The sequence below is a fragment of the Pelodiscus sinensis genome, chromosome 1, assembly GCF_049634645.1.
Source record: "Pelodiscus sinensis isolate JC-2024 chromosome 1, ASM4963464v1, whole genome shotgun sequence".
In the NCBI taxonomy this organism is placed as follows: domain Eukaryota; kingdom Metazoa; phylum Chordata; order Testudines; family Trionychidae; genus Pelodiscus; species Pelodiscus sinensis.
The window spans coordinates 87321686-87348729 of record NC_134711.1 but is presented as its reverse complement, the minus strand read 5'-3'; the positions used below and the strand labels follow the sequence as shown (position 1 = coordinate 87348729).

The window sequence follows — 27044 nt, the reverse complement described above, 5'->3', positions numbered from 1 at the left end:
GCTGTGCCTATGCCACAAGCTAGGCGGACAGAGCTATAGTGCTCACTGCTGTGGATTTGTCACATCCCTGCTTACCCTAGCTATGTTGACCTACATTTTGTATGTAGGTTAGATCGTAGAAATGTGCATTACAGCTGGCAGCTTAGTGACAGATATAACTGAGGTTTTGTGGATGTTGCCCCATTTCAATTCCTCAAGTTTATCCAGGCTTTAACTTGGCCTAAAGGGCAACTAAAAGACAACTTTCTCAGGGAAAAAAAAGTATGTGTGTATGTGTTGGAGCAAAGGGAGGCTTACATGTCAATGTCCCGGCTCCTATTCTCACCCCATGTTCTTTTTACTTGTGTGAAGTGCTGTAGGAGCCTGGAACTACAAAAGCAAAAAGATGCTAGAGAAAACCTTTTGAGAAGACTGGCAAAGTAGAAAAGTCCCAGTTAGTGATCTCAGGAGAATTTCAGAACCCAGCCTCTGCTACCTGAGAATTTTAAGTAAATGGTAATTGAGTTTAAAAGTTCTTTGATCTCACCCCAGAAATCCCCCCAGCCAATTTGCTTCATAAGAGGGAAAGGAAGCACCCGTTACCATTTGAGAATAGACAGGACTCTTGGGGGAAGATCAGCACCAACCACAGATGACTCACATGTTAAAAACCCAGTAGTTTATTTCAAAGTATAAATTTCAGGCTTTTTGGACAAAATCCCATTACAGTTAACACTTATACACACACTAATCTACAATACATACAAAAATTGGGAGAGCTTGCAATTGCCCAGTTTAAATTGGACATTTGATAGGTCCTACATCTTTATTTACATGTTCAGCTGCAAAAGAAAAATCATGTAAATTTCCTATAAAGGATATTGTACATATGTGTATTTTAATGGCTGATAAATTACTAAAGCCAAACTAGACCCCCAGATGCCTATGCAGTTATCTTATTTACAGATATTACCAATTAAATCCAGACAGTACTTTAAATATTTTTTAAAAAAAGAATGTTGGGCTGCACAATAAAATGATAAACAAAGATCAGTTTTAATAGACTGATTAGATGTGAAGATGAAAGAGAAAAAATTATTTGCATTTTCTTTCCATCTATTTGTGTGTTTCATGCTACCCACCAGAAGCTGGTTGAAGGGGATCTTGGTTGTAGGTCTGGTTAAGACTAGCAACCTAGCGTGAACTCCTCTGAACTGTCAGTACTTTTGTACTTAGTGCCCACCCCTACCCAAAAAGAAAAACCAAATTAAAAAAATATATATTTAATATATCAAGCCTTTATTTTTAAAAATCTGGATACTTTTTTTGTTGACTAAATGAAAATACTACGTAGTTCATAAGAAGGCAGAATCACAGCTTGGTTTTATACAAAGTTTTCAGTATTCTAATACTAGGACACTGCTCTTCAGGGAACAAGAACAAAACTAGTTATAGACCTACCCTTTCATGTAATATGATTTCTGGTTCAACAGACACTTAGCAAACAGCATAAGAGAACTGACCAGCTTTGTTACGGTACAATACTGTGTGCAGAGCCTAGCAACTCTAGAATTATTGGGCTCAATCTTGCTCCCCATGAAGGTTTTGCTATTGTTTTTTCAAAGGGTGCAGGATCAGGCCCTGCGTGTGAACTGTCTTGCCACCTTTTCACCCCCGTACTAAAAATTCCAAGTCAGGATGGATAACTGTCTCACTGCTAGGGCTAGATAATCTCTAAATCTCACTTAGACATGGATGGTGGTGCAAATAGTTTGGTGTACCAGGTTTTAATGTCAATTGCTGGTCAGAGCACGTAAATATTTAACACATGCTTAACTACAGGCATAAAGAGAACCAGCTACTGTACACTGCAATTTCTGAAGGCTGCTGATGCTGGTACAACGATGCAGATACACTGTGCCTGCAGGATACAAATCAACACCTTTTAGGGCTTAGTTGCCTGAATTTGATAAGGCTTTCTCATCATAAACTGAGAAATGAAGTGGGGGACAGGGAGGTCAGTGCGGCTGTGGCAGAGGGAAATCAATGGAAATTAACAGCATTTTGCCAACAGCACCCTTCTTGCGTACAGAAAGGAAACCAATCTACTTCTCTCCCACCCAGTAATTGAATTAGATTACACCACTCACAACCTGGAAATCAGGTCCCAAGTACTATATAAAAGAATGTAGGAAAAACAGAGCTAAAGATACAGTACTGTATTTCTTAAAACTTGGAGAACAAGCTCCATTCTTTGTATTGTTATATACACAGTGGCAAGAGCAGAACTGCAAGCAAGGAGCAGCCATATACTATAGTACTGAGAACATGGTGAAAAAATACTCTGACAAAGTGCAAAACAGAGATTAAAAACAGCCCTGCCCCTTAATATCACTTAGATATTTCAGTACATTTAAAAACAAATGTATAGGTGTCCAACAACCCTAAATGAGACAAACACTTCTACAGAGAGCTCCCTCCTCAAAATGTGCTTCTTTACAGTCCTGTACTAAGCATTCCAGCATTTTTTGTAATACTCTGAAAGAAGGTATTTTGCAGTGTAACCATTTACTCCAGGATGACTGTTACAAGCAGAAGTATAAAGTTTTTATAACAGTTTTATTGCTTCTATGGGCTAACAAGTCTAAATCAAAGAGACAGAGGTAGCCACAACAGGGCAATATAGGGGCCACAATATGACTTCTGGCTCAGGAGCTCAGCATGGATCCTGGTTAACATAACAAAGATAATGCCCATTGCAGAGAACAATTATATTCGGAAGGTGACACTGTAATATGGCATAACGAGGTCTCTCCTATTTACTGTCTCTGATTTCCAGATCAGCTAACTTGGAGGACTCCATACATAGTTTGACTTTCAGATACCTATATTTCTTCTGATTCACACATTGTCACTACCAACTAAAGATTCTGCAGTTGGAATTCATTAATCTCCTTTTGATGAAGCAGAATCCTGCTCGTTCTCTGATAGTTGTGTCGACGCCACATAATAAGCGGTAACAAACTTTTCAGTCATCCACGTAGCTAAAACACATCAATGACTGCCACACAGACAGGAAGCTTATCAGCTAAGCATATCACTTATTACAGAGTAAAAACATCGTAATATTTTGTAAATAAAGCCAATTCATCCAGTTCTGCTGCTTTCCAGTTCCCTTCAGGGCCACTAAATTAGTTTGCCATTTCAAGAATTATTCTTGGCTGCATTTCCCTCTTCCTTTGTTTAAAACACACAGTCCAGCTGAAGACAGATAGCACAAAATCTGAAAAATCTAAACACAATGCTAGGACATTCCTGATAACCACCATTTCCCTCAGATGAAAGAAACAGAAAATTAGCCAAAGAACCTGTCTTGAGCAAAACAAGGACATTAACAGTCAAGAACCAAATGAGGGCAAAACACAAATTAAAAGACATGCTCACATGTGAATGGTGTGGACAGGAGTCACAATGAAGCAGTTGTTAAACAAGTCCTAGGGTCCCCCCCTTTAAATTACAAATCTCATTTTGCATTCAAATGTCCTCCATCTTCCTTTTGTACTGCTCCAGACAGCTTATTAAAAGTAGTTTAAGGAGGACTAAATATGTTTCAATGGCCCTAAGATGGTCACTGTAAAGAGACAGTTGGCTGCATTAAAATCCAGCTTTACATAGCCTAAATAAGCAGGTCTTATCCTTGAAGGTGGCAGACAAAACAGTGGTTAAAATCCAGGAAGTGTCAAAGCATTATTATTGGCACCAGGGATATGGGGATAGCTATATCCAGTGGAGGATTAAACACTGTGAAAAAAATGAACAGGTTCCCTTGGGATACTTGAATGCCTAAACATTTATTCCATGAGATCAATGATATTCCTGACTACAGCTGCCAGCACAAAAGATAAAACAAAAGGTTCATGGGAAAGAATGTTTCTTGTTCACCTGAAAGGAAAGAAAACCCCAGCACAACTGGCAGGAGACATGGACATGCAAGAGCATATGTGTTACATACAAGGGAACAGAGTTCCCTTTAGGGGGCTTTACAATACAGTGTTATTTTACTTACACAAGTTCTTTATAGGAAAAAAATAAAGAATCCACCCTTCCCAAAAAACGTTTGTGAGGATGTTCTGGCACTCAGACCTTTTCATTTCCGACCTCATTTTATAGTTTAAAATCCGGTGGTTTCAAGAGACAAGAGAACAGGCTTCTCCTCCGGCTGGGCAAGGCAGTAAAACGGGTAAAGGATGGTTCCATTCCCTGCCCAGAAAGTTAGTTTGACTCTGCTGGGCAGGAAAGACGACAGGCTGGCTCTATTCTTCCAAAAGATGGTACGGTGGAATCTTACCTGCCACGTAAGTGTAGATCTGTCACTGTTCAAATCAAATGCATGGTGGAAAAGCAGCTTTCCTTTTGGCTCAATTCATAACCATCATGACAGGATCTATTGAAGTTTGCAATTGCTCTACAACCTTTGGGCCAATGGATGAAATAAGTTTTGAAAAACTAAGTTCTGGGTTTGGTTGTTTATCCAGAGAAGACCAACTGGGGGCTGGGAAAAGAGATAGGGAACCAAGAGGATCAGGCCATTATCTTGATACCTTTTTGTATTAAATGCAGCATCCAAACCATACAGGATAAAGTGGAAGACTTTCACAATGCCACACAGATTTCTTTTGGCCAATCTAGCATGCAGCCTTCCCAGGAGAATAGGAAAGGGTATTGATGTAGAATACTGTCTGTATAACCTACTAACCATCTTCACAGGATAAAACCAGCCACTCTAGAACCGTAATATTGGGTTGAACGATATCACAAGTGCAAATAAACCCAGAGGTGCCAGTGCTGCACTTTTTTGGGTCTATAGTAGTAGGGAAATTGCACTGGGACCAGGAAGAGGAGCAGCAGCAACAGGAGGCTAGAGGAGGGTGGGAAAGAGAAAAAACACCACACCTAACCAACACAAAAGAGATCTGGCTACATTTATTTCTGAAATTACTCTTTAAGGCACAAAATAAATTTAAAAAAACCAGGGCTGGAAGTATGAGAAGGGGCAGAAAAATATCTGAGCTACAAAGAGAAAATGTGACTTAAGTCTCTACAAACCAGTCTCAGATCTGATTTGATAATACTCCCAGATTCTAACTAGGAAGTGGAGATTTTCTTGTACCACCCCCAGATTTACACTCCTACATTGGCCAGACTCAAGATTTTTCTCTCTGGAGAGTGGACTTGTTTGTACGATGAGACCAAACCACTCAATCTTCCAGTTCAAAAGAAGTCAGACCCAGAATCCTTTGCCCTCACAAGCTTCTGAGTTGTGGGGAGCAAGTGAGTCTGTTCCTGTCCTCATGTTAGCGCCACTGGAACTGTTCAGCACGTCACAGATGTGCTGCATTTGCTTCAGGTAAACTGTGCAATATATATGTTCCTATTCCCAGTCTGAAGCATAATCCCAGATGTGCAGAATCTCCTTGGATAATGGGTAGGTATCTCTGAAAGGAACAGCCATGGGGAAGAGGAATATTTAGATTTCAAATTCCCAAGGTTTGAGCTGTGCAGAAAAATAAGTTCTCTTGCTGCAGCCTGAGATTTAAATTTTGCTTTTGGTTCTCAACAGATGTAGTGTATCACACAGGGCTGTCCAAAATAATCCTACGGAGAGCGAATTAAACAGTGAATTTCGTGCATGGGATTAAAATCCCAAACTGGAGTCATTCTTGATAGTGAGACAGGTTTAAAGGCTCCAAAGGTCTCTGGTTTAACTGCTCTGGGAAGAGATCACATCTGTAGACTGGGGGTCACAGAAAGCTCCAAAGCGTCCATAAATATCCTTAGCCCGAACAGCAAAGTAATATTTGCTGCCAGATACAAACTGTGTGAGAGTGCACGCCATAGGCAGGGGGAGGGCCTTTACCTCCCCAATCTTCTTCCACTGGGAAGGCATGGTGGCACTCGGGTCCTCATGGTAGGCATACAGATGATAACTGTCCACACTGGCACAGCTCCGGTCCACTTCCATGACACTCCATGACAGCACAATACCATTCTGGCTCTGCACTCGTGCCAGCTTCAGCTGTGGCTTCTGAGGCAGGGAGGTGCTGGAAGCTTCAGGGGGCAGGCGGGGTGGCTGTGGGGCCTCTGGCAGTGGTGCCGGGTGCACAGGACGTGGTGGCTCCTAAAGGACATAAATGGGATGAGAGAAAAGGTCACATCTGTAACGAGCACAGGAGTTGATGGTGCACATATCACTACTTCCAACACAGGTGCATTCTGAAGGCTTGACCCAACACATTAATTGAAGTCAATAGAAAGGAATCTATTGACTTCAACGGGCATTGGATCAGCCAATAATGATTAACTGAGAAGAGCTTGAAGATACCAAGTTTCAAGGCAGGTCAAGCCTACCAGGAGCTGTATTTGAAATTAAAATCGGTGATTGTTCAAATAAAGATATATCCTTTTACTTACCTACAGCCTCTCCCCCCGCAGGGTAGAATAGGCGAGTTTTATGGTATTATCGAAGGCAATTTGAATTCCCAGTAGCAGGGAAAGTTCCTCAATAAAACTACAGACCTGTTTTCACTGGAGGAGGGAAGGGGGTTAGCGGAAGAGAAATCACATGCATGTGTGCGAGCGAACTCTCTCCCCCCCCGTCCCCCCCAGAAAAGGGCTACTCTACATGTCAAACCTTACAGTGTGAAATTTCCCACTGGGCTAGTTTTTATGCACTTTCAGTTTGTTTTCTTTTAATACATTTTGCGTCTAGTCTTCATAACTGGCAATCAGACTGGTTTTGGAGAAGGATCTCACTAACGGCTCCACAGACAGAGATAATGCTGATGCCTAACTAGATGCGTTTGGTTCTCTCTCCACTAACAAAAAAGAAAAATGGTAAAAAATAAACCCAGTGAGTCAGTCTCTCTGCTAGTGTAAACTGACACTGTTTCATCAATTTTAATCAGTTGTCTCAATTTATCTCAAGCACTGAAACTGACCCAGTGACAGCTATCATGGAAAAGACAAATCACTCAGTTAAATTTCAATACTACAAAGAATGGAAAACCAAAACCCAGTGCCGACAGCGTTATTTTCAGAATAACCCAAGTGTGGAGTAGATCACGTGTCCATGTATAACTGCCAACAACAACATAACCCTAAGCTAAGAACAGTTCTTACTTAGTGTCAGGGAACTGATGACCCTCTACTGAAACTCAATGGGGGTTTTTGGTTGGTTCACTCCCAGTATCAAAAGGAAAGGGAAGGGTCTTTGACAAATCAGGATTCCAAGACTATCAGCCCACAGAAACAATGGGAAGATGCCAGTGCTCTAGGTCAGCCGGATGACAGGGTGGGTAGCCCAATGCAGGACTGAGGTGGCTGGGGAGAGTCCCATCCGCTGTGTCAGATAAATTTCCTGGGTCAGACAGTGGAGCTGAGTTGGGAGGAGGGCCATGCCAACCAGAGAGAGCCAGAGGCACAGCCCAGCAGCAGATCCATGCTGGGATCAGGGCTGCAGCCACAGAGCCAGAGACACAGCCCAGGAGCAGAGAGTGCAGCTGTGGCTGGAGCGATGAGCAGCAGGGGAGAGCAAGAAGGACCCTGGTTAGAGGCCCAGCGCAGGGCAACTCCACCAGCCAGGAAGCCCAACAGGCCAGACTGGGAAGGGGCTGACACTGGAGAGAAGGATCTTGCCACCCAGAGCAACTGTCTGACCTGCAGCATCTCTGTAGCACAGCCAGAGCCTGAGAAGACGGCCTGGGACCTACAAGGAACAGTTCTTACATTCCAGAGACATGGTGTGTGAGGTCTCCATGCCATAGAGCGGAGCAATGTGTCTTCCAGTGACTATTTTCTATTTTTCCTTACTCTCTTTTAAAAAAAATGATTATTGTTTAATAAATCATCAGTGGATCAGGGAAGCGTTCAATGTGAAGAGAGCATCCTGGAGTGGGGACACCTTAGCCCCTGCCCTAGGTGAACACAACAAGGTTAGGGGTCAAGCCCTCAGGAATCATGGTCCCAGCCCTAGCTGGAGTTACACAAGGATTCTGCCACAAAGCGAGTGGAAGGGGAGCCCTCAAGGTCAGGAAGTCTCTGGGTAAAGGAAGTGGGAGTGGGGACTCCGATCCTTTCGCTGGTCCATTTCAGTGGGGTAGTATAGAAGCCAGGAAAGTTCCCCTCAATAGCAAGACCATTCTCCTTACTTTAGTACTCTGCACCCAAACACAAACATTCACTAATAGTTGTGCTGAGAAAGTGAAAGAGCCTCTCATCCCCCCATGTGATAACCTTTGTAGCGAGAAATAATTCTTGCACAGAACAGTGCAGAGGAATATTTGTTATTTTACAAAATTTTTCATGATTTTCATTGTGCAGATATCCCTGTCTGCAACTCAGATCAGTGACCACCATATTCCTTAATCCCCAAAGACTTCAGTGGTGACCCTTATTCCTTAATCCCCAAAGACTTCAGCTCTTTGACTCAGCACTCCCTGACCTCAAGAGGGCCCCTGTCCACAACTAGTATTAAAGAACAGCAATTCTAAAACTGTTACGTTGCTTAGTGGGGCTTTGTGGTACACTTGCTAATGGTGAACCAGCAGCTCACATGGGTCTCACTCTCCTTGTTTCATGCTGCTAAAAATCACAGTAAATATCATTCTAGGATTTCTTTTTCATGTAAGTAATTGCTGTCCTTGCAGCAGCTTTGTGAACGAGATGGGAGAAAGTTGAAAAGGCCTCAACTACTGTGTGGTCAACACTGAAAAAGTCTGAAAACCCTTTATGTTGAGACAAATCTGTGGATAGTAACAACTGTGGTGGCAACATTAAGCAATGGGTAACTGTACTTACAGCATGCACCTGTGGTGGTCGGTGATGCACAGTGAGTTGAGGGCCTCCGGATCCAAGGGTCAGCCCATTGTTCACAACATACGCAGTTGTTTGAGGCATTCGCACTGTCAAACCTACAATGACATCAGAAGACAAATGGTACAATAAAACCCCTGAATAGTCAATCCAAATAACAGAAGACTGATCCCTTATGAAAGCTACAGAAGTATGTATTATAAAAATGCTCCTCAGACAGCTGGAAAAGGAATGATAAGATGGGCCCCAAAAGGGGAAGAAGGCACAAATGAAGCTGCTTAACCCCCCCCCCGCTCCCCCACTCCCACAATCAGTGAGAGTAAGGCAGCTGTGCATGTGAAGTGGGGCAGAAGAACAATGCTTGTTTATCCATCCTAGTAGCACCACAAGAAGATACGAAAAGATTCTGGTCCACCGAGATTATGGAAAAAAAAAAGATTAATTTAGGGCTAAAGGAAGGAATTAAGTGGAGGCATACCTGGGAGGTCGACAAATGCCTTTGATGTCGACCGCGGAGCGTCCAGACTACCGCGCTGAGCCAACAAACAGCTGATGGGCTCAGAGCGGCAGCCATTTAAATTTAAATGAAGCGGCAATTATGTAAATCGCCACTTCATTTTCCTATGCTGGGTAGTCTAATCTACATGCCTCTGTCGTCAGAGGCATGTAGTTTAGACGTACCCTGGGTGACTACAAAGCAGTTGTCGGCTTGCGGAGGTGGGTTTGGAGCCGTGTAGTAATAATTGTGGACAATATAGCCTGTCCCACTGCCATGGAGGATGCTATGGAAGAGGAAAGAGCATAATGTTGTGCAAAAGAGTGGTCAGATGACCAGGTGGCAGCGTTGCAAATGTCTTGCAGAGGAACGTTACGAAGGAAGGTGGTTGTGGCAGCTACCACTCTGGTGGAATGAGCTATGACAGTTCCAGGTAATGCTTGTCATATAGGTATCACAAGTTCGAATGCAGGAAGTAATCCATTTAGAAATTGTCAGAGATGAGACTGCTTGTCCCCTAGATCTCTCAGCATAAGAGATGAAAAGTCTAGGTGAGGCTCGCCACGGTTTCGTGCAATCAACATAGAAGGCCAGGGCTCGTCGGACATCGAGAGTGTGCCATGAAGCCTAGACTGGGTCAACGTGAGGCTTTGGAAAGAAGGCAGGTAAGTGTATGGGTTCATTCAAGTGGAAGGGGGAGGGTACTTTAGGGAGGAACTTAGGGTGGGGTCGGAGTATCACCCTGTCCTTTGTAAATACAGTGTATGGAGGGTCAGCCATCAAGACCGCAAGCTCACTCACCCTCCTGCTGCAGGTAATAGCAACGAGGAAGGATTCTTTAATAGACAAATGAGACCAAGAGCAAGTGGCTATAGGTTCAAATGGCGGTTTTGTCAGGCTCTTTAAAAAGTGGGTTAAGTCCCAGATGGGGACTGGTGGATGGACAGAAGGAAAGGTATTTTGCAGTCCCTTAAAGAAGCGTTTGGTCAATGGGTTAGCGAGAAAAGAAATGCCATCCATGGGATAGTGAAAGGCAGCTATGGTGACGGTGTGGACTTTGATACTGCTAAGTGCTAGGCCCGACTGTTTTAGGGATAGTAAATAATCCAGTAGAGTAGGTAAAGGAGCGAGCTCTGGTGGGCTTGCATGCGTTTGAGCAAACCAGCGAGAGAATAGAGTCTGTTTATACAGGTAAGTTCTTCTAGTGGAACGTCTTCTGTTAATCAGTATGTCCTTCACCTGTTCCGAGCAGGCAGCCTTGGCATCCTGGAGCCATGAAGGAGCCAGGCATGGAGATGGAGCTTGGTAACATCTGGATGGAGAGTCCAACCGTGGTTCTGTGACAGAAGGTTGTGGTGAAGAGGAAAGAGGTACGGGGTCCATCACTGCCATCCTGAGAAGATAAGGAAACCATGTTTGTCTGGGTCACGCAGGTGCCACTAGAATGACCTGCGCCTGGTCCGTCCTGATTTTGTTGAGGACTCTATGTAGGAGCGGGAAGGGGGGAAACGTGTACAGGAGTGGGGCATCCCATGTGATGGAAAAGGGAAGAGGGACAGGGTAGGAGGGAGGTAAAAGGGATTGTGTAACCAAACTGAATCAGATCCAAGGGAACGTTTCCCTAGGGCTCCAGTAAAGGAGGCATTGTCTGTTGTTTTTTGTGGCAAAGAGGTCCACATCTGGTTGGCCCCACTGAAGGAAGAGCGGAGTGAGGACATGTCTGTCGAGTTCCCATTCGTGCTGGTCCAGAAACGTACGGCTTAGTGCTTCCTCTGTGACGTTCAGTATTCTGGGAAGGTAAATGGCCAAAGGGGTGACCCCGTGTAACAGGCACCAGTTCTAGAGTTTGATAGCTTCCAAACACAGGGAAAGGGATCGAGCACCCCCTTGATGGTTGATGTAATACATACAGGTGGTATTGTCCGTCATGATGGTAATGGACTTGTGAACTATGTACTTTGTGAAATGTTGGCATACATATCTGACCACCCGTAACTCAAGGAGATTGATATGGAAAGCCTGCTCCATAAATGACCATTTGCCCTGGGCCGTGATGTGGCCTAAGCGGGCCCCCCATCCCATGAGTGAGGCATCTGTTATAACTGTGAGAGTGGAAGGTGGACGTTGGAAAGGAATGCCCTGTAACATGTTTTGAGGAATTGTCCACCAGAGTAGGGAGTTAGTGATGCATGGAGGAATGGCGATGGTCTTGGAAAGTTGGTCTCTGAAAGGCTTGTAAACTGTTGCGAGCCAGGACAGGAGAGGTCTCATGTGAAGCCTGGCCAAATTGACGATGTAGGTCATGGAAGCCATGTGCCCGAGGATCTTGAGGCAGTCGCGGACCATGACAGTCAGCACCGATTGTACTGCCCTGATAAAGTTGCATATGGTTGCGAACCTGTGCTCGGGAAGTGTAGCCCTCGCTGTGACCATGTCGATGAGGGTGCCTATGAATTCCAGTTTCTGCGTTGGGAGTGGGGTGGATTTTGCGTAATTTATGTGAAACCCGAGGCTGAGTAAAAGGGCTATTGTGGTATCTGTCATGGCCTTCGTCTCATCGAAGGATGCGCCTTTTATGAGGCAATTGTCCAGATACAGGAATATTATGATGCCTTGGCGTCAAAGTGAGGCCATAACGACTGCCAGGGTTTAGGAAAACACCCTGGGGACCGTGGAGAAGTCAAATGGGAGCACCCTGTATTGACAGTGCTGGATGCCTACCGTAAACTGTAAGAAACGTCTGTGAGCAGGATGAACCGTAATGTGGAAGTAGGCATCCTGGAGGTTGAGAGCCGAAAGCCAATTGCCTTGATCAAGCACGGGAATGGTTATTGATAGGGTCACCATCTTGAAACAGTGGTATGCAATGTATTTGTTGAGGTGCCTGAGGTCTAAGATGAGTCACCACCCTCCCGTCTTCTTCTGGGTTAGGAAGTAGGTTGAGTAGAAGCATTGTCCCTGGAATTGTGGTGGTATGTGTTCTACTGCGCCCAGTTGAAGATGATGCGAAACCTCTTGTAGGAGGATGGTTTCGTGAGAGGGGTCCCTGAAGAGGGACAGGGTAGGAGGGAGGGAGGTAAGAGGGATTGTGTAACCAAACTGAATCAGATCCAAGACCCATTTGTCCAAAGTGATGAGGGACCATTGGTGGAAAAAGGCCTGGAGGGGGTGGCGGAATTGAAAGGTATTGGTTGTCAGTGGCAGAGGACTGGCTTCCTGGCTCTCGACCTGACCTTCAAACCTGCTGTTTGCTTGATGGTGGATGGGGTGTGACGTGCTGTTGTTGTTGCCGTTGTGGTCTACAGCGCTGAGTCCTTTGTTTCTGGCAGAAATTGTATTTGGGTTGTTGTCTAAACGACTCTCTTGGGCGTTGTTAAGCCTTACCTAATTCTCTTGAACGGAGAAGTGTACATTCCGAGGATCCTGAGAGCCGTATTGGAGTCCTCAATAGAATGCAACACCTCGTCGGTTTTAGCTGCGAAAAGGTTGGGCTGGTCAAAAGGCAAGTCCTCAACCTTCTGCTGTAGATCCCTAAGTACCCCAGATGCCTGTAACCAGGAAATCCTGCGAAGCATAATCGCCATGGCCATAATATGAGCTGCGGTGTCTGCCACGTCCATGGCGGACTGTAAGCCTGTGCAGGAGATAGTGTGGCCTTCCTGCATAATATGGAGCAAGGTTAACCTTTTGTGCTCTGGAAGGTGCTGGAGGAGGTCTTGGAGCTTGGAGTAATTAGCGTGGTCGTAGTCCGTGAGCATGGCAGTATAGTTCGCAGCCCTGAGGAGTAATATGGCTGAAGAGTAAACTTTTCGGCCCATAATGTCCACTTTCTTGTGGTCCTTGTCTTGTGGGGTCGTTCTAAGGTTAGGCTGTTTACTTTTGTGTCGCACCGAGTCTACCACTAGGGAATTAGGAAGTGGGTGAGTAAAAAGGAAGTCCATATTCTTTGGAGCGATAAAATATGTACAGTCTGCCCTCTTATCGGTTGGAGTGATGGAGGCTGGAGTTTGCCAGATATTGTCGGCCGGGTCCATAATAGCCTCATCTATAGGTATAGCAATTCTGGCTGTAGTGTACAAAGACGACGATATTGCTTGACCTGCTCCTCCTGGAGGTCTCTTTCCTGAGCTATTGCAACTCTTTTAAACAAGTCTTGAAATTTTTGTGTGTCATCTCCAGACGATGGGGCTTCGGTAGTGACCGCTTCCCGTCTGGGGAGGAGGAGGAATTGTGTAGAGGAGACCTGGTCTCCCCTTCAGAGAGACAGTCGTGTGCCTCCAAGGAGGCTGGAGAATTCGGTTCAGTGGCAGATGCAGTAGCAGGAGGCGAGGGAGGAGGCGGCCTGGAAATAGTGGAAGAGGGCCGGTGGTGACTCTTCTTCGGACGTGGCTCCCAGGGTTGCAATTGAGTGGTATATGGCGGAGGTGGGTAGCCATACTGTTGCGCATACCATGGATGCGGAGGGGGAGGGTATGCATATTGAACTGGAGCTGGCTGCCAGGATGGAGGTCTATGTGCTGGGCTAGAGTGTTGCGATGAAAACCTGCTCCTCGATTCGGTGCAGATGTCACTGACCGAGCGAGAAGCGACCGAGAAGCGGCAAGACCTCACAGAGCAGATAGAGGAACCCGGGGACGGTGGTGCCGAGGAGGTGTGGCTCCACACCGGGAATCGGTACCGCTTGCGCCTCTGAGACGGTATGGCTTGGGTGGTGGTGGTGCAGACAGCAGGGGTGTTGACGGTGCTGAGGCTTGTTCCGGCACCGGAGCAGTTGGAGGTGGTTTGTCGGCACGGGCCTTCTTCGGCGCTGGGCTCGGTGCCGTTTTGGCACAGCTCGGTGCCGTGTGCTCTTTCAATAGAGCAGTCGGTGCTGAGGACGGCTTAGGTGCGGTAGCGGTCGGTGCCACTGACTTCTGTCTTGGCTCTGAATGAGCTCTTTTATGCGGTGCCAACATTGTAAGCTGCACCGCACAGGGGGTTCCCAGCCTATCCTTGGTGCTGACCCGTACTACCGATGGTGCCAAGGATAGGGATGGAGTCGGAGAGAGACCGGTTTTGGAGGTCGTGCAGCCAGAGTGGGCTGGCAGTTGACTTTTCTCCAGACCCTTACCCAGTTGAGGTGGTCTAGACATCATAGGAGAGTCCTCTGAGGAAGGACGTAGGGACTTCTCGTATAAGAGTCTTTAGTCTATTGGCTCGGTCTCGGCACGCCCTCGCTGTCAATTTGGAGCAGTGCAGGCACTTTTGAGTCTTGTGCGCCTCCCCAAGGCACTTAATACACTTGGAGTGCCCCTGGGAAGCGGACATGGCATCCCAACATGACTCGCAACGTTTGAAGCCTGGAGAGCCGGGCATGAGGGATTGGGGAAAAGCGGCAAGCCGCAACGAGAATTTTTTTTTTTTTTAACAAGACTGGGAAGGAGAATAGGGCTAAAAAACTTGTATAATGAGGTAACTAGGGATTAAAACGGGGTATTTAACTATTTAACAGAAGTAAGGAGAACGGTCAGCTCCGTCTGCTGCCGAGGATGGTAGAGAAGGAATTGAGGAGCCGCGCACGCGCTCAACAATTCCAGCGACACTAGAGGGCACCATAGCGACTGTGTGGCACTGCAGAAACTGCTAGAAAAGTCGCCACTCGCCGGCACGAGGACGCACCAGCACCCAAAGTGGAGCACCCATGGGGACCACTCGAAGAAGAATCGTTAGCCCATCCTGACATAGGATGTTCACCAGACTTTTAAGATAGCAGTTTATAACATTTCTGCTAAGATTTTCCTTAATCTTACTCTGCTGCTTTTCTTTCTTTTATTAATAAACCTTAAGATTTTAGATTCAAAAGGACTGGCTCAGTGTGATCTTGTGGGTAAGATCCAAAGTGTAAATTGACCAGGGATTTGTGGCTGGTTCTTTGGAACCAAAAATACCTGTTTGAGGTAGGTGAGATTCGGTTCTATAACCCCTCACCTGTGTGTTAGGCCCAGGGCTGATTGTGGCACAGGGAGAGCTGGGGTGTCTGAGGGGTTTTGCTCGGTGTGACCGGTTTGTGATTTGTTTGGGAAGGTCTCCGATCTGGGGCTCTAAAGAGCCCTTGTTTTGAGCAATTCGCCCTGAGCGGATGCCCTCAGCAGTGCCCAGACCCGGCCCGTCACAATTACCTGTCGGGGGCTTCACCTGCACCCTGAGTTTCCTTGTGCCCCCAGCACACTTATTCACTCCTCAGTTCCTCACCAACATAGAATTCAGGTGCTCCACAAGAGCAGGGAAGGAGGCCAGGTTAGGGAATGTATATTGACAGCATCTTGAAGAACCACAGTTACTGTAAGGTCAGTAACAACTAATTGTATTCATATGTATTTCACACTTTTATGTCTACTGCAGCTAAGTCCTTGAAAGGTCTCCCAAATGCAGTGTCATCCCTTGCATGCTGCTGAATTGCATAATGCAAAGTGAAAATATGAACCAAAGACCATGTAGCCACTCTACAAATGTCTTGGATAGGGACATGAACAAGGAACACTGTTGATGAGGCCTGCGCCTGGGTTGAATGGGCACAGAGTGGAGGGAATAAGGCCTTTACCAGGTTGTAGCAGGAATGGAAACAAGAAGTGATCCACGAGGAGATCCTCTGGGAGGTACCTGCCACTGCAACAAAGATCTCCTGAAGAGTTTAATGCACTCTATGTAAAAGGCCAGTGCCCACCTAATGTCCAAGGTGTGTAAGAAGAGGTCCCTTGGGGAGGGATAAGGTTTTGGGCAAAAAATGGCTAAAACACGTCCTGGGAAATATGGAACTTGGAAACCACCTTTGGCAAGAATGCTGGATGCAGTCTGAGCTATACTTTATTCTTAAAGATTAGCATATAGAGTGGTTAAGACATTAAGGACTTGAGCCCAGTGACCATTCTCACCGAAGTGACAGCTACCAGGAAAGCTACTTTCACAGACACGTACAACAGAGAACATGTCACCAGCAGTTCAAAGGGTGGCCCCATCAACATTGGTAGTACTAGGTTAAAGTCCCACTGTGGCACCGGGTCCCTCTTGTGTGGATATAACTTGTCAAGAGCTTTAAGGAAACACCCAACCCATTTACAAACACTGACCGGCTCCCTGACCCAGGATACAGAGATTGCTGCCAAATGCACTCACAAAGCAGCTATGGCTAGTTCCCGTTATTTTAGATACAGGAAGTAGTCCAAAATTAGGGGAATCAGCACCTGCAAGGACTAAACGTTCTTTTACAGGGAGTAGATAGAGAACCTCTTCCACTTTGCAAGGCAAGTGGCACACATGGAAGGCTTTCTGCTGAGGACATTTTTGACATCCTTGGTGCATGCCAGCTCCACTGAATTTAAACATGGAGCCTCTAGGCTGTGAGGTGGAGGGCCTGGAGATTGGGATCCTGGACTCTGAGAGAGTAAGTCTGGAACCAATGGGGGGGGGGGGGGGAGGGGGGCATGTGTCCACTGACATGTTCAGCAACATTGTGTACCAGTGCTGAACTGGTTGAGGATGGAGAGAGGCTGTTCTCAGTAGTGACAGATGGCAGAACAAGGAGCAATGGTCTCAAGTTGTGGTGGGAGAGGCCCAGGTTGGATATTAGGAAAAACTATTTCACTAGGAGGGTAGTGAAGCACTGAAATGGGTTACACCTAGGGAAGTAGTGGAGTCTCCATCCCTAGAGGTGTTTAAGTCTCAGCTTGACAAAGCCCTGGCCGGGTTGATTTAGTTGGGATTGGTCCTGCCTAGAGCAGGGAGCTGGACTTGATGACCTTCTGAGGTCTCTTCCAGCTCTATGATTCTATGAGTGCTGCCTGGGCCACTCCGGTGCTATTAGGATTACCTCTGCTGTGCCTTGCTGTATCTTGAGCAGCTCCGTGTGAATTAGGAAGATGGGGGTGAATGCACGCAGGGGGCCAGGACTCCAGTGAATAAGAAAGGCATTTGCTAATGAACCCTAACAGAGGTTGAGATAGGAGCAAGAGGCAGGATATTCTTGTTCTGTCACATAGCGAACAGGTCCAGTCGTGGAATTTCCCACCACAAGACTCCAATCTGCTATATCCGGCTGAAGGGACCAATCATGGCAATGAAAAATCCGGCTGATGCTGTCTGTTAAAACATTTTGGACCCCTGACAGATAGGAGGCGACATCATGTGCATTTTGTTGTGGATACAGAACTCCCATATGGTGAGAGGCGATCAAACTATAGGAGAGGAATGAGCATCATCTGTTTGTTTATATAAAACATCGCTATGGTATTGGAGGCCTGAACCAAAACACACCTGTCGTGGAGTTTCTCGCTGAAGGTTTTACAGGCTAAATGCACTGCCCTCAGCTCTTTGATGTTGATATTTAGGGGACTTTCTGCTGGTGACCATGGACTCTGTTTTCAGATCACCCTCATGGGCTCCTCAACCCAGGTCATAGGCGTCTGTGAGCAATATCAATGAAGGACGAGGCATGCAGACACGGATCCTAGCACACAGGGTGCGATGGTCTAACCACAACTGGAAAGAGTCGAAGACCAATGATGGCAAGGTGGTTACACAGGGGTGATGGCTAGGTTTGGACACTCAGGCTAATCACGTCTATAGCGGGCACAGTCTGGCAAGCTGCAAGTGCAAGCTAACATGTTCTCCAGCAGCCTAAGCAAATTCTGGCTGTGCTGGTTGGGAATGCTAGCAGGCTGTGAATTAGCTTGCTAATGTTGATAAACCAAGCATGAGATAGCAATGCCTTGGGCAGCAGCTGAGTCTTTGTGCGCCCTTATAAACTCTATCTTCTGAGACGGAGTCAGAATGGATTTCTCTACACTGAGCACCAAGCCCAGATGTACAAACATTTAGTTTATGAGGCCTCATGTCTCGCCACGTGGTCACTTGAAGGACCCTTGATTAGCCAATTGTCCAGATATGGATAAACCTAGAGGCCCCTGTGGCGAAGGAATGCTGCCATGACCACCATACACTTTGTGAACACCCTGGGTGCTGCTGACAGGCCAAACAGCAGAATCGCAAACTGGTAGTGGGATGAGCCCAGCATGAAATGGAGAAACCTTCTGTGGGACAGGATTATGGACACGTGGAAGTATGCATCCTTTAAGTCAAGAGCAGTGTACCAGTTGTCCAGGTCCAGAGACCTGGGATGCCAGATAATGGCAGCCAGAGAGCCCATCCAACATCAGAGCTTTTTCAAATATTGGTTGAGGCCTTAGAGGTCAAGGATGGGTCACAGTCCACCTTTAAGGAAGTAGTAGTAGTAGAAGAAGAAGAAATCTGGGCCCCTAAACTCTTGTGGAGCCTCTTCCATTGTTCCCAGCTGAAGGAATGATTGCACCAGCTGCTTGTGAGAGGGGTCTCTGAAGAGGGCGGGGGAAGGCGGGTGGGAAGGAGGAGTAGAAACAAACTTGAGTGTTAACTATGTTATGAGGTACGGGGAATGTAAATCTGGATAGAGAATCTGTCAATTTCTTTGAGATATCTGGGAACCAGAACGGTTCTGGAGCTATTATTGTCACCTTGGATGAATTTTTCCTGGACACGCTCAGGGTCAGTGGAATTGGAGAGGAAGTATATGTTCAGCCTGGGGACTAGGGGATCAGAAATGTACTGGACCAAGATCCCCAACTCTCATACTCTGAGAATGAGTTTTTCATCCTTCTTTTTTCCTTGGAAGCAACAAGTTCTATGGTTGGATGATCCTACCTGAGAAATAAGTCTTGAATAATAGTATTCTTTACTGACTACCCAGGGCAACTTGCAAGCTGTCTGCTGAAGTTATGCACGAGCACATGCCGAAACACTGGTAAGTGTACTAATATTGGAGCAACTGTGTGATGGATACAGTAGTTCCATAGGTGTATAGTTTCCTTGGCAGAGGAGTGGAGTTTGCTCTGCTGTGTTTGTGTATATCAGTGGTCTCCAACCTTTTTACACCCAAGATCACTTTTTAAATGAGACCAAGCCAAGATCTACCACCCCGCCCCTTCCTTGAAGCCCCGCCTCTTCCTTGAAGCCCCGCTCTCTCTATTCTCCTCCTCTCCATTTGCTATCCCCAATCCTTATACTGCTGCTTTAAAAAAAAATTCTTTTGTAGGAAGAGGTTTTTCTAACATTTGGCCAGTCTAGACTGGACCAAATGTCAGAAAAAAAACCCTTCTTTTGGAAGCCACCTTATTCCTTGTGGAAAGAGGAATATAGGGGAGACCAAAAGAGCCTGTTTGCTCTTCCACTAAAAAAGCGGAAGAACAAATGCAACCCTGGATGCACAAGAGTTTTCTGGGATATCTCCAGAATCCTGAAAAACTCCTGCAGTCTAGCTGGACCCTTGCTGTGTTGAGACAGGATGTGTAGTCTCTGGGGTGGGAATGAGGGATTTGGGTGTGGGAAGGGGTGAGAGGTGCAAGCTCTGGGAGGAAATCTGGATGCAGGAGGAGGTGGAGAAGGGGACACTGGCTCGGGGAGGGGCTCCAGGCTGGGCAATGTTGGGATACTAAGCAAGGGTATCATGGGGTATAACAGCGGGAGCTAGACGCAGCCTCCCTGGGCTGAGTGCAGAGCAGCCGGGCTGGAGGGAAGAGAAGTGGCTGCCCGGCCAGCTGGCCATGGCACTCAGCCAGGGTGCACCAAACTCCATGTGGGCAGGCGCAGAGGAGAAGCCGCCGATCAGCTGGAATGCGGGGCAGCCTCTTTCAGCTGAAAGCCACTGTCAGCTGGCTGGGGTGTTTCAGCCCTCCCGACCTCCCAGCTCCCACCATTCCTCGCAGCTACTCACCTGTGTTGTTGCTCGGTGAGTAGCTGCTCCTCAAATGAGGAAATCTAATGTAAATGTGCTACGCAAGTGCGCAGTTCAGAGAGGGCTCAAGAGCTACTCTTAGAGCCCCTGAGATCTACCGGTAGCTCACGAGCTACTGGTTGGTGACCACGGGTGTATATAATACATGGATGTGATGTTTCTGTGCACACCCAACAAATGGCCCTGGACTCAAAAACATTTACGTGAAGCTGGGCTCAAGAAATCCACATGCTCTGTATCTGAATGTCTAAGTGGTCTCCCCATTCCAGTGCGGAGGTGTCTGTCAGTGTCTTTGATGGTGATAATGGAGAGAGAGGTTCTCCCTTGCACATATTTAGAGGTTCTTTCCACCTGTTTAATGACGACAGGATTTCTGGGGGCATGTGGATTTCATATTCAAGTGAGCATACCTGGCTAATATATAGGCTTCACCTTTGCTACAAAAAACAGCTGAAGTCTGGCATGCTGAACAATGTTCCCTCTAATTTTTTCCATCTATGTGCAGAATAATGTTTGTTATGTGCACCAAGGCATGTGCAGATGTACACCAATAGAAACACATGCTGCCGGCTGTGGGCAGCTGTGAGAGTTCTGCTAATCAGCTGGGCAGCACCTGAATCTCTCCTGAATGGCCGCTCAAGCACACAGCTCACGGGGAACACTGATGCTGTTACGTACATGCAGGAGGATGTGTTCTCTAGAAGCTCAAGATAAGAGTTTACTGATGTTTTCTGATTAATTTGAAGTTGATTTCTCAGACTGACTATGGCTCAGAATCTTTCTGCAAATGAACTCATTATCTAAACACAGATGACTGCAGATTCCTTTTCTCATGAGATAAGCTGAGACTTCACCCCACAACTCTTCATGGTATTGTGAGGCAACTGGACATTAAATGAGCATTACGATAATATTAACCTCCACAGTACCAGGACACATGTGAAGAAGGATCTCTCACCTCCACCTTGTGGGCTGATCTGCCTTAAACCAGGGCTCTGCATGACAGCACCTCTCACTGGATTCTGAGCTGGTGGAGCAGGAAGGGTAGTATAGACCACTTGGTGGTTAGTAGGAGTTCTTGGTATGGGGAGCTTAGCAGCACCTTGAGTTACTGGACGATGCGTTACATTCACTGTTGTCTGAGCTGGAAGAATAAAAAGAATAACCAACTGGAGTCAAAATAATTAAAACTGAGTTCCTCATTCAAAATGGAAGTATCTTGATCCATGTGAGCTGTGAAAAATAAAAAAAGTCTCTATGAAGTGCTAAACTAAATGCATCTATTTTAAAGATGTTAAGGAGAATATTGAGGAATGTTGTCAGAGAAAACCTGAAGTATTTGTGTTAATTTCATATAACGTAGAAATGCCAAAATATATACAAATTTTACATAAACAGAAGACAAATATATAATATCCAAGAGAGACAGGCCACTGTTAAAGAGTAAATTCTTACTTAACACGTCTTAAATGTTCAAAACCACATACGTTTTACTATTACTAAATCTCCTCTGCAAAAAGTAAATTGTATCCTAACTGTAAGGAAAATACAAAAAAGCCTGGGTGGTAAGTATGCTTCAACATTAATAGTAAATAGTGGGCGACAGAGCAGATTTCATTAGAGCAGTATTTCCCAGTTTTATTTGGCCCCGGAACCCTTTTAAACTTGAAAGAATTTCATGGAACCCCTAATTGCAGTCTTATATGTGAAGCTGAAAAAGTAGACCACAAATAAGTAAGGATAATAATAAACAAATGCTAAACAAGGTAATGAGATCAACATTTAGTTTAATTGCACATATTTAAAAACAAAAATCACATTTAATGTGTACAAAAAATAAAGCTAAAAAATATGCATTATATTGGCAGTTTTCAGTGCAGTATTTCTTCTTCTTTTCTTGGCAAATTCTTTTTATATTTGGTTTAATATTGGAAAGTTGGACTTGCATATCTGGCATGGCATTCAGTCGATTTCGTTTTTGTTGCTGTGTAATTCGAGAAGCCAGTGTTGCACAAGTATGTGCTGGTAAAGGGTAACAACTGACAAATTGCACGTCTTGATAAAGCTGAATATTCTTGACATAAGCTGCCCCAAAATGAAACTTCTTTAAATTTTTGTATTAATTGGCTGTCTGAAGTGATTTTGATTAGGTTTTCATAATCTTATGCAGAAAATCCAACTGGCTTTTCTGTTATACTTAATGGATTTCAAATCCAGTTACTGTTGTCATTTATGGTTGGAAAATACTTCATGAGGTTTGTGTATAAATTGCAAAGATAATCTGCAATGTCCTGGCCAGGAGGGAGGGAACAAGAGGGGACTTGGGGAAGGCTGCCAGAGCAACCTGGGAATGCAGGGTCCTGGGGGGAGGGGAGGGTGAGTGAGGGAGATTTGGGTTTGGGGTCTGGGCATGAAGGTGATGCTTACCTGGCTTGGCACCCTGCTGCAGCAGGGAAAGCCTCCAAGGAGCATGCTGTCATTCCCCCCGCACAGGGGCCGGGAGAGGGAGCTCAGTCCCTCTCTCTCCATGCAGCAGGGATCCCAACACAACAGCAGCATCAAGTCAGGCTTCCTGCTGGCAGGGCGGGGGGGTATTGTGTGTGTGTGGGGGGGAGGAGGGAAGGAAACCCCGACCTTCCCTGCCAGACCAGACTCTGCCGCTTCCCCAGCAGGATGGGGAGGGGCAAACGGGAGAGAGAGTGGCAGTGCACAGGGGGCATGCCCCAGGGGTGTGTGCATGTGGTGGGGAGGGAAAGGGCAGAGCGCCGGCATACCCTGAGAGGGGGTTAGAGCTCCATCCGAGTTCCGCGCAGACCCTGCCAAGGCGCAGGAGGCAGTTTAAAACCACCGAGATCTGGAGCAGCTACTCAGTGCCTCAGACCCAACCACTCCTCCCCCTTCTGGCAGGAGCAGCTGCTGTAACAAGCAAAGGAATTTCCACAGCAGCTTAGCTACCAATGCTGCCCAAGAACCAGTGAGGCACTAGTGGTAAGTAGTGTTATTGCAGCCCCTTCAGGAATTCAACCCCCAAATGTGGTGCAGGTTACCGGTGCCTGAAAAACCCCTCCATCCGGCACTTCAGTGGTCCCTCCAGCTCTCGAGTAGCCAGAAACACTGCAAATACTGCCCTATAAAGTGGACCATGTTTCTTCTTTGGATTGCAAGGAGCTATATTATCCTCGTAGAGTTATATTATCCTGCTAGAGTTCTCAGAAGGATGTACCATCCATAGGCCAGTAACTTATTCTGTCATCTGGACCCTTCTGGCCTGACTCATCTACATTTCTCTGATTAAAACATTTTAATTTCTACAACTTTGGCAGAACCCAAAGAGGTCAGGAAGATTTGGCTGGAACTAAAAAATGAAAAACCTGCTAAAAAACAGAGTCAATATATTAATCTAAAAAAAGTTAATACAAAGAGACCAAACACCACCAGGTTTCAGAAGCCACTCACTATATTCACAGAAATATACAAAATGAATTTACCTGTAGGTAATACATGTATGGTGGTCTGAGAAGGCCCACTTGTTGGCACACCTGTCTGCTGCAGAGGAGTCGCCTGTAAAGGCTGCAGTGGGCGAGTCAAGGGCTGGGAGGATAAACCCATTCCAGACACACCCGACTGATTCTGCTTCTTGGCATCTGCTTCAAAAACAAAATTAAATTGTAGAAAAGAGCAAATAGAGATTGAAAAGGCTTTTGGGTCATCTAATCCCTTTCCCTGCCATTCCCAAACCACTGTTGTCCCACAACATGTTTGCCATCTTTTCATTCAACAAGCTAACAAAGATGCTCTACAGGACCCAGCACAATTTATCGTTTTTTATAATGTTTCATTCTGCTATTCTGTGGAAACACACTGCAGATCATGGCTCAAACAACAAACTTTTAACTATTTCCCTTTAAAGACCATGGACCAACAATAATTATTAGGCCTTATTTTTTATGTTCAGCACAGGCAATACTTAATTTCATCTCTTTATTCAGAGGTATAATTCTGCACACCTCCATTGGTAATTTTTTGTTCTACTTTGATGATTGCACCTTTCTAATTTTTGCAGACACATACGTTCTCTTCCCAACTTACTTAGCACTTACGGTATATGTACACTACAGTGGCACAGCTATGGCACTGCAGCTATGCTGCTGTAGCATTATAGCATAGATATATCATAACTTGGAAGAAATTTTTCTGTTAAAATAATAGTTAAGCCACTTCCAAAACGGAGTAGCAAGACTGATGGAAGAATTCTTCTGGCAACCTTGCTACATCTACATGGAGAGTTAGACTGACCTACAATGGCTCAGTGCCCAAATTCTTCACAGCCTTGAGTTACATAGGTAGGTCAATGTAATTTTTAAGTGTAGACCAGGCCTTGGTTTTGTTTTCTGAGTGAAAGTCACTTCCTCCAGCTCACAATTAATTGATATTGCTCTTCTCTGAATTCTATCCTATTGTTTATCAAAATGAATATTCTTGCCCTGAGATGCAGCTTACTTTGCTCTACTGCAATGATGGGGATATGTGGATGCAACCTTAGCAATGGCTTATTTCTTCAGCCAGCTTGTGGTAACTTAAAATAATTTTTCAAGTTAGGTAGAGAAATATTTTAAGTGCTTTATTAAAAGCCAGATAAATTACATCTCTACTGCATTCCTTTGTCCACAAGCATATTAACAAGTGGCAAGACATCTCTGCCTAGATGCTGTAAAGGAAAAAACCCACAAGGAAAAAAAATAGAATCTAGAGATAAAAAGACACACAAACATGTACTGAGGAAAGCCTAGCAGCCATTAATTCAGTTCAACAGCACACAAACAAATCTATCTGAATTCTGAAGCTATTAAGTAGCAGAAAACAAATCAGTACTAGGCTCTTGATAAAGTGTGAATAAATAATAGTGATATGAAAGAATATATTTTTGAAAACCCCCATGGGCTTCACTAACTATTAAAAGGCACTTAGAATAGTTTGTTCCACACTTCACACTTGATGAGGACACCACAAAAACCTGCCTGCTAGTAAAAATGAGAGAACAACATGGATGCACCCATGGACCAAACAACGGCACCTGATCAACTATATTATCATCCACCAACGAGACATTCACAAAGTCTGAATTACAAGAGCTATGCGGGCCAAAGGATGCTGGCAAACCAGAGATTGGTAAGAGCAGTGCTCAACCTACACATAGTCCCCTAAGAGTGCAAGCACCACAAGCTCAAAAGAATAATCTTCAACATAGCAAAGTGAAAGCCAAAGATGATATTTGATTCTCTCAAAGCACTCTACAGATCGGGGGTTGGCCACCTATAGCTCGTGAGTGGGAGCCACAGATGGCTCTTTTGAAGCTTGAGCCCAGCCACCACCCCACCCCCACTTTTTGCTCACCCTGCAGCAAGCAGCCCACATTAGCACTACAGCAGTGGCAAAACAACCTCCGCTGGCTGGATCTGGCCCATGGAGGAAGCAGGGAGCCCCCAAGCACTCTCCTGCTTGCTCCACCCCCATATGCCATGCAGAAAAGCTATGGCAGGGCTGTTTGCATTCCTCACACTGAGAGTCAGGAGAGGAGGAAGGAGTGGTGCCCCATGGCTCCTCCCTCCCCTAGCACAATCCCACAGCTAGTTTCTGGCCAATGAAAGCTGCCTGTTTCAAGAACAGGCAGCGTGCGAAGCAGCAATCCCCCCCCCCCTCCCACCAGGGTCTTCGTCTCAGAGGACATGGCCACACAGCCTGTGGGGGGGGGGGGGGGGGGAGCGCAGACTCCTGACAGAGAAATGTGCTGGGCTGCAAGTCTCGCTGGTAAGTTTCCCGGCCAGAGCCTGCCTTTGGCACCTCAGTCCCTCCTTCCCTCCAGCCCTTTGTCCCCCAACTCCTACCCCCTTAACCCACATAACCCAAACCCTTTGTTCCCCTCTTGAGCCTATACCCCATCCCAGAGACTACACTGCAATTCCCTGCCCCAGATCACAATCTAAACCCCTGGTCAAACACCCACCAGCACCCTGCATCTGCCCCCACCCCTCGGCCAGACACCTACTTGCACCTGCACACTACCTCCCACCCAGATTCTGCCCACCCAGATTCTGCACCACTATCCCTATCCCACTCACTGGCAGCTCTGGCCCACATACTGGACCTCCCATTTTTGGCCCCACAGGCCCAGAAAATCCACTAACCCTGGGACCCCAGAAGAGTTAACCTGGCCTAAGACCCTGAACCTCAGTCCCTCCCTGCCATTCTCCTCTCCCCACCCAAGGGAGTAAGGTCTCTCAGCTGGGGGCCACATCTCTGAGGGTTGGAGATTTCTGGAGGGATTGGTGTTTTTGCTTCTCACTTGTGTGGTCCCCGACTGATTTTTCTTTGAGACAGCAGTCCCTTACCCAAAAAAGGTTCCCCACCCCTTCCATTGATAAAGACCATGTTGAAACCTTTTGTGTTGGACATCATATTTTACTTTATTTAAAAGTGAAGTCTAGCCAACAAGCCCCCAATTGGGGGTCAGCTCCCATCTGGCTGCAGCATCATAAAACTTCTGTACCCCACCCCCCAACCCAGAGCCCATCATATACCTGAACTCCCTGTCCTCAGTCCCTTTTACCCCCACATCTGGATACTCCTGCACCTTCACATCCCCAGCCCCCTGCCATAAGATTGACAGAAGGCAGCCTAAATGCGTGCATGAAGCTGGATTTGACCAGTTATGATGTAAACTTCAAAGAAAAGTGTGAAAAGATAGTTGTAGTTTGGATTTTTTTTTTTTTTTTTTTTTTTTTTTGGTTTGAAAAGGTTGTGAACCCCTGCTACAGACCATCTAAATTTTGCATGGTTCCTCTGAAGTCAGCAGATGGCATAACCCTCATCAAAGACAAGAAGGAAATTGTATAGGGA

General features: G+C 46.0%; 1 protein-coding gene across 3 annotated transcripts in view; it reads right to left on the bottom strand.

Annotated features, from left to right (window-relative positions):
• Nucleotides 1-643: 643 nt before the first annotated feature.
• The window catches only part of ATF7IP (activating transcription factor 7 interacting protein), a 170738-nt gene continuing 144337 nt past the window's right edge, over nucleotides 644-27044 (bottom strand). For 2 of the 3 annotated variants that reach the window (XM_075935202.1, XM_014575834.3), the window contains exons 12-15: nucleotides 23636-23791; nucleotides 21106-21291; nucleotides 8836-8948; nucleotides 644-6157 (exon numbers count right to left, since the gene is read on the bottom strand). In XM_075935202.1, the coding sequence (XP_075791317.1) occupies nucleotides 5741-6157; nucleotides 8836-8948; nucleotides 21106-21291; nucleotides 23636-23791 (872 nt within the window). In that variant the 3' untranslated portion in view covers nucleotides 644-5740. Of the gene's footprint in view, nucleotides 6158-8835; nucleotides 8949-21105; nucleotides 21292-23635; nucleotides 23795-27044 lie in introns of all 3 variants that reach the window. The other variant, XM_075935194.1, reaches the window with a different exon arrangement.